At 47.5% G+C, this 6831-nt stretch overlaps 1 protein-coding gene across 1 annotated transcript in view; it reads left to right on the plus strand.

The window, feature by feature from the left end:
- The window catches only part of STX8 (syntaxin 8), a 103914-nt gene that overhangs the window by 2608 nt on the left and 94475 nt on the right, over window positions 1–6831 (plus strand). The window contains exons 3-4 of the mRNA XM_027896851.1: window positions 1822–1916; window positions 3563–3673. Coding sequence (XP_027752652.1) covers window positions 1822–1916; window positions 3563–3673 — 206 coding nt within the window. The remainder of the gene's footprint in view (window positions 1–1821; window positions 1917–3562; window positions 3674–6831) is intronic.

Below are 6831 nucleotides of genomic sequence, written 5' to 3' on the forward strand. Positions count from 1 at the left end.
GTGCCTGTTGAGAAATCCACGGCTGAGCAGTCGTGTATTCTGTGCCTCCCGAACGCTTCAATGCAGGGAAATGTCTTTGTACATTGTTTGCCTGTCAGGGAGAATGTAAACAAGTTTTTATTTTTATAGTATTTTGCCATTAGCATGGCTAAAAACCCCGTTGCTTGTTGCTGAGCCAAAAATAGAGCATAGAACTTAAAATGGAAAAATAAACTATAAGGAAAGATTTCCAGGCAGCTCTTACCGTCTGTGAACTCTGCTCTGTCGAGCTGATCTTAAGCCTTCCATTGGCTTCTTTTTTTCTATTTTCCTTTTTTCTCTGAAGGAAGTGGAGTGTTGTGTTGTCACGCTGCAGTTGGGGCCACTGGTGTCTGTGTTTGGGGACTTTCTTGGCCGTGTCACCTTTATGTTACTCTGCTGCTCTGGGTCGATTGAATGCAGCGTTCTGCTCCTGGAGACATGAGAACACGTGAAATTAAAAGATTGATTACCTCATTGCAGAGGTAGAGGACATGCAGGAGGCTGAACCTTCCCAAAAGCACTGAGACCCCATCCTGGTTTGGGAACTGTTGCCGTGGTGTTGGGCTGAAGGTGGATTTTGGCTGCATCCTCTCGAGGGCTCAGCGTGGTTGCATCTGCTTCCTGTTGTATTTGGTGGTGTTTAAGAACAAACCTCACAGAGTCAGAGGAGGGATTTAAATTCCTGATGCTCTCGGGGGGTTTTGGGGCTCTCCTGCTCCATCCCTGTGCTGGTACCGAGTGTGGTGTGGCTATGCAGGATCCCGTTCAGTGAGGTGCTGCTGTGTCTGCAAGAAGGCTGGAATGACAGTCAGCAGATACTCCTCTTCTGTTCCAAGTTCCTCACAGAGGAACTGTGGTTGCAGCCCATTGTAACCCACAGCAGGGCTAGGAGCTTGTAAACAAGAAGCACATCAAGTCTTAATTAGGATGACTTGCATGGTTAATTGCAGTCACAGTGTTTTTTTTCCTAGAACTCGCACTACGTAACTAGAATGAAAAGAAATAAGATTTAAGGAGGAAAATCCCAGAGGATAATGTCAGCCTGACTTGGGAAGGGGTGGGGAGAGAGGAGGATTCCTGCAAGCCTGGGGCCTGCTTGCAGCAGGGAAGAATTGTGAACAACTGAATTATGTTTTAGTAAGAACAGACACATCTGAATCCTGGTCAGGTCAAGGGTGGGAAAGGATTGGGAGTCCCTGGTGCTGCTGAGAAGGGACATGGAGGAATCTGAATTTCTTTGGGATCTTTAGTTTAAAGTCTGGAGTTCAGTGGAGGGAATGTATGAACCTGTAGCAACCTTCCCTCTAATCCTGGGAGCTGGGAAAGAAACCTGGTGGATGAAGAAGCTGGTGCTTTTATTTGCATTGAAGATCAGAGGAGAGAACTGGAAAACTCTCTGGAAAATATTAAAATGTGCTGAAATGTTTTGCCCATATAGAGGAGTGTGTTTATAAAGACTTGAAAGACAGCTTTCCATATTCAACAGCGTTAATGCCTTAGGATTGTGTTTATGAAACTAGAACTGTTTCTCCCATTATTTTATAAGCATCCCAGAGCCATGAACTGTGTCACTTCCTTTCAGCTTTCCGGGGCTGGAGTGAAGCCCTTCACACCTGTAGAGCTGAAGTTAAATGCATGTTATATATATATATATTGCATTATATATATTACATATTATATATAATATGTTATGTATTTTATATATATATATAAATACTGCATGAAGCAGTATGAAATTTTATGCAACTATAACTCAGACTAAAAAGGAAAAACCTGAATAATCCCTTTCTTCCCCTCCAGATCAATGTGGCCATCAGATCATCACTGCAGAATCTCAGGGAGAAGATCGATCAGCTGAAGGAGTTGCTGCTTCGGGCGGTGTCAACACGCCAAATGTATCTGTGTAAACATCACTCCCTGACCCTGCTGTGTTGTGGGACAGAGTGGAAAAATACGCTGTGATTGCTCTGCCACACAGTTTGGGTTTTCCCCTCGTTCCCTGTACAGGAGACCTTGTCACTGGAACTTTCTCTGTGCTGCTGTTTGGTGCTTTCATTGCAGCTGCAGAGCAGGAAGGGAGCCTGGGCCCCTCTGGGGTGCTGGGCATGGGGCTGGCTCTGGTTACCTCTGTGCCAGACAGGAGCTTAAGAAGATGGTGTGAGCCAGCACAGAGCTGTCCTGGTGCTGCCTGTGCCGTGCTGGCACTGCTGGCCGGGTGCTGGAGTGTGTGCCAAGGTCACCTGTGCAGCACAGAACTGGCTAATTGGTGTTTTCTCTTGGCCAGGCCTTGCTATTAAGGAAGGATGAAGCCTTGTGGGCAGGGCTGTGGGAGTCCTGGCTTTGACTGACTTAAGGAACAACAGAATGATGTCAAAAGGCTGCATAACATACCTTGGGAAGAAATCACAGTATTTTTTCCAGGAGTGTTACCCTGTGGCCTGGATTTGCTGCTTCTCCCATGTGCTGGGAGAGTCAGGCCAAAGGAGTCAAAGAAGTATGTCCATCTCCCTGAAGGCACCCAGGAGCAATCTGAGTTGATGAAGGCACGTTTAATTTCAAGCCTCCTATATCAGAAATCCCTCCTAAGCCCTGGCCCCAGAGTGCTGTGCTGATGCAGGGGTGACACCTCCCCATCTACTGAGTACTTGAGGGCAGGCAGATGTTACTGCTGTGTCAGAAAGCACACACAGATCGGTTCAGCTATTGCCTAATCCACTCAGCAGTACTTGGAAGAGGGTTAACAGCCCTTCAGAACTCGCTGAGGTTAATTTAAGAAAGCAAAGACACGTCCCCTGTTGAAACCAAAAGCACTTCAGGGCATCTTGTCTTTCAGAGACACTGCGGGAATTGTTTTTCTGCTGCACCAGTGGCTGTCAGGGTGTTCTGCTGATGAATTGCAAATGGAAACAGATGCTGAAAGGACATTTTTGGTTGTTCTCTGATCACATGGCTAAGAGCTACTCCCCTGGTCTGTGTTATGAGCCTCCAGTGAAATGGGATGTGAAGTACCCCACTGGTTTGAAAAGCTCTCTTCTCTTTGGGCCTGCCCTGTTTGTGACAGTGTGAGCTGGAGCTCTTTTAAGAAGTCTCGTCCTTCCCTGAACTTAACCCCTGCAGGATGGTTACACTGTCAGTGTTGGAGAGGAGACCAACTGCTTAGGGCTTCTTAGTAATAGATAAAAGGATTATGCTGGGTGTTGGAGGGGGAGATGTTTTTAATGCTCCCTTGGCAGGAAGTAGCCTTCCAGTTCTCTCACTGCTTTGAGGTGATGACAGGAGGATTGTTCTGTGGCCACTGTATGAAACTTTTTGTTTGAGATATGTAGGGTTCAGAAACACATTTAGAACAACAGCAAATTTCATTCAGAAAAATGTGACCCATCCTTTTAGATATTGGAGCCTTTTCTTGAGTTAAAATAGTTACCCTACTTAATTTTGATGATCAGGGGATATGATTTATTTTCAGAATGTATAACAGATATTTTATATCATTAAAGTTTTTCAATGTTCTAAAGTTTGTTCCTTAACCAAGTGCCATTAGCACACAGCTGGAGGGAGACAGGAGGCAGAATTTGGTGGATGACCTTCTCACGCGACATAAACAACTTGAGGCATCTTACAAGAATGAAGGCCCAGAACCAGATATGACAAGGTATGGCACCGTCACCTCAAATGAGCGATGGGATCTGTGCTTTGGGGGTGTCTGAGGGTGATGTTTAAGCATCAGTTAGCTCTGCAGGTAGGAAAGGGTGTTTCATTTGTTTGGAAATGCTGTGCTGCCTTCAGTGACAGGGTCATGTGTGTCTGCAGAGCTGGGGAGGATGAGGGAGTGGGAATTGCTTAGCAGAGGAAATAACTGACCAGCTGATCTGTGTTGGACTGGTGGGTGCCACCATCCAAAGCCTGTGTGAATTGTTGGGAAGAAAACTGTCAGGATGAGGCTTAAGGTTTAAGCAGTCCCCAATGACCTCATTGTGTAGCAGTCAGCAGTGCCTTCAGATGGAAGACATTTCAATTTCCATTTTGGTGTGTCCTTCACAACGGGGGAAAATAACTGTGGTTCTTAGTGTTCCAGTTGTGCTCTCCTTACACCATTCCCACATAGTCCCTTTCCACTGGAAGAGGGTGTGTTTGTCCTCTCTGACAGGTTCTTAGAAAGGATCCATCCCTGGTGGTCCCTGCCTGACCAGGAGGAAAGACAGAGCTTTGTTTTTGAATGTGAAATTCAGGCCCTTTGCCTGAGTTAATCAGTTATTAGCAGAGCACACGTTGGGTCTGATGGAGTCACACGGGTGCTGTGTCCATAACAAACAAACCACATTAGGCACAGGCTTGATATAATTCCCTAAAAAGACATTTTCACTGCAGACGTGGCATCCTGCGAGCTCTGTGTGCAGTAGGGGGAGGAGGACGGGTCGTCAGTGGCCTTTTGGATTTCAGTTTTGTGCCTGTGGAATTCCACTCCAGGTGTTTGCTCCCCTTTGGGCTGAACTTCAGAGCTGTTGGTGGCTTCAGTTTGTGCCTGAGCATGTGTGTGTGTCTTGCTGAGGAGCAGGAGTGTCCTGGCTGGGTGTCCTGGGCTCAGCCTGGAGCTCTGCACGGGCTGGAGTTGGGCCAAAGGCTCACGAGGCTCTTTCTCTTCTGCCTCTTCATTTGTGTTGTAAAAGTTGATTTTTCTTTGAGATTCCTTTTTTCCTTCAGTGAGTTCAAACTGCCCAATGAATTAATTCCCAGAGGAGAGAAGGGGTAAGAATAAAAAAGGCTGTGGTAGCCAGGCTAAGGACAGCAAAATGAAACTGCCATTTCCTCCTTTCTAGGACATGGTTGTGGATCTGCCACCTTAGCACAGGACTTGGAACGTGGCATGTTGGAATTGAAGTGGCAGGTGTTGAGGGGCAGCCTCAGACACATCCTCATGACTCCCTGGGTGATCTGCTTTGATCCCTGAGCAAACACTCATGCAAAAAATGGAATCCCCCTCTGTCAGAGTGTGACTGACCTGTCTGCTCACCCCACACAGGTCACCAGTACTGCTCCATGTGAGCATTGCCCGCTTTGGCTAAACTCCAGCACAGATAATTGCATTTGCTCTTCCTGATTTTTCCTGTGCACATTCGGGTGATCAGTCCTGCATACTGGTGCGGAGGAGAAACGGAGCTGGAGTCTCTGAGAGCAGGGCTTGCTCTGTTTCCAGGGTCAGTGAGATTTCTCTTGAGCGTAACTGGTAACATTTTGTTTTAAACCCCCATCTTTTTTAAAAAGCAAACATCCATTCTCAGGAGTTTTCTGTGATTCCTAGCTGTTGGGCCCAGGCACCCACTTTGGTGATGTGTGGGCAGCTTTGCTGCAGCAGAGTCAGAGCCCTGAGGCTGCTGTGGGTCACAGAGGGGCTGTGGGAGCCCTGCACGAAGCTCCCTGTGTGGTCTGGGTCACCCAGGGTGGCTGAGCAGAGCATCCTCCCCTCTGCTGACCCGTGCTGGAGCTCCTGCCTCTGAGGAGTGTGCCTGTACTGCTGCAGTGTGCACATGCTGTAGAAATACACGTTTGGCTTATAATTTTTAGCTTGTGGTCCCGAGTGGCAGCGTTTCCTAAAGCACTGCATTCACTGGACCCTTCAGCAGCAAGTACAGCCTTGCATTTTGCACATGCACGGGTAAGGTCACCTGGGGGAGGGAGGGTTAGAGCCCTTCTGAGGGAGTTTCTCCCCTTTTTGCTCTCAATCTTAGAAAAAAAATTCTTATGCTTTTAAATCCTCACGCTCTTGAAGCAATACATGAGCCTTTTTTCTGATGTTCGCAGAATCCCAGACTGGGTCAGGCTGGGAGGGACCACAGTGGGTCACTGGTCCCACTCCCTGCTCAGCAGGGTCATCCCAGAGCACATGGCACAGGGTTGTGTCCAGAGGGGTCTGGAATATCCCCAGTGAGGAGACTCCAGCCCCTCCCTGGGCAACCTGTTCAGAGCCTGGGCCATCCTCTGCCCCCTCCCTGTAGATATCTTTGACAATCAGTGCTGTGCTGTGGCAGACAACATTGAAGCTATTGTGTAGTAAAAAATTGGGTACCAATGGGAGAGTTGTATCCTACCATAATGGCAGAAAATAAGATTTTTTTTCTACCAGTTTGTTTTCTTTGTGTATCTTGGAGCAGGTAGAAGAGATGCTCTAAGTTCAGCTGATAGTTTTGTGCATTCTCATCTGTATTTGTGCTTTGTGAGGGCCTGTTCAGTGACGTGGTGCAGGGGTTGGTTTCAGTACTGTTGTTCTCTGGTGTTTGTTACTGCCTTTGTTGCCCAGAGAAGCTGTGGCTGCCTCATCCCTGGAAGTGTCCAAGGCCAGGTTGGACGGGGCTTGGAGCAACCTGGGCTGGTGGAAGGTGTCCCTGCCCATGGCAGGAGATGGATGATCTTTAAGGTCCCTTCCATCCCAAACCGTCCTGTGATTTGTGACTGGGATTTGTTGTGTTTGCATAACCAGACGTCAGTGCAGCACGTGCTGCAGGTCATAAAGCTGCAGACTTTGATCGAATGCAAGCAATTGTTTGAGGTTTGGATTCTCCAGAGCCCCGTGCAGAGCCTGCTGGTGTGTTGGCTCTTACATCTACTGCTGAGTCAACCACAGCATGTGAAATGGCAAGTGGGCAAAATGTTTACAGGGACTGTGATGTGAGAAAGCCCTTTTGTGTCCCCTGCTCTGAGCAGTCCTTTAACTGGTATGATCCTTGTGGGTCCCTTCCAACTCAGCATATTCTGTGATTCTGTGATTCTGTGATATTCTGTGATATTCTGTGATATTCTGTGATATTCTGTGAT

This window comes from Empidonax traillii, unplaced genomic scaffold (genome assembly GCF_003031625.1).
Source record: "Empidonax traillii isolate 1590-97213 ecotype Southwest subspecies unplaced genomic scaffold, ASM303162v1 scaffold518:size600044, whole genome shotgun sequence".
Taxonomy (NCBI): Eukaryota; Metazoa; Chordata; class Aves; order Passeriformes; family Tyrannidae; genus Empidonax; species Empidonax traillii.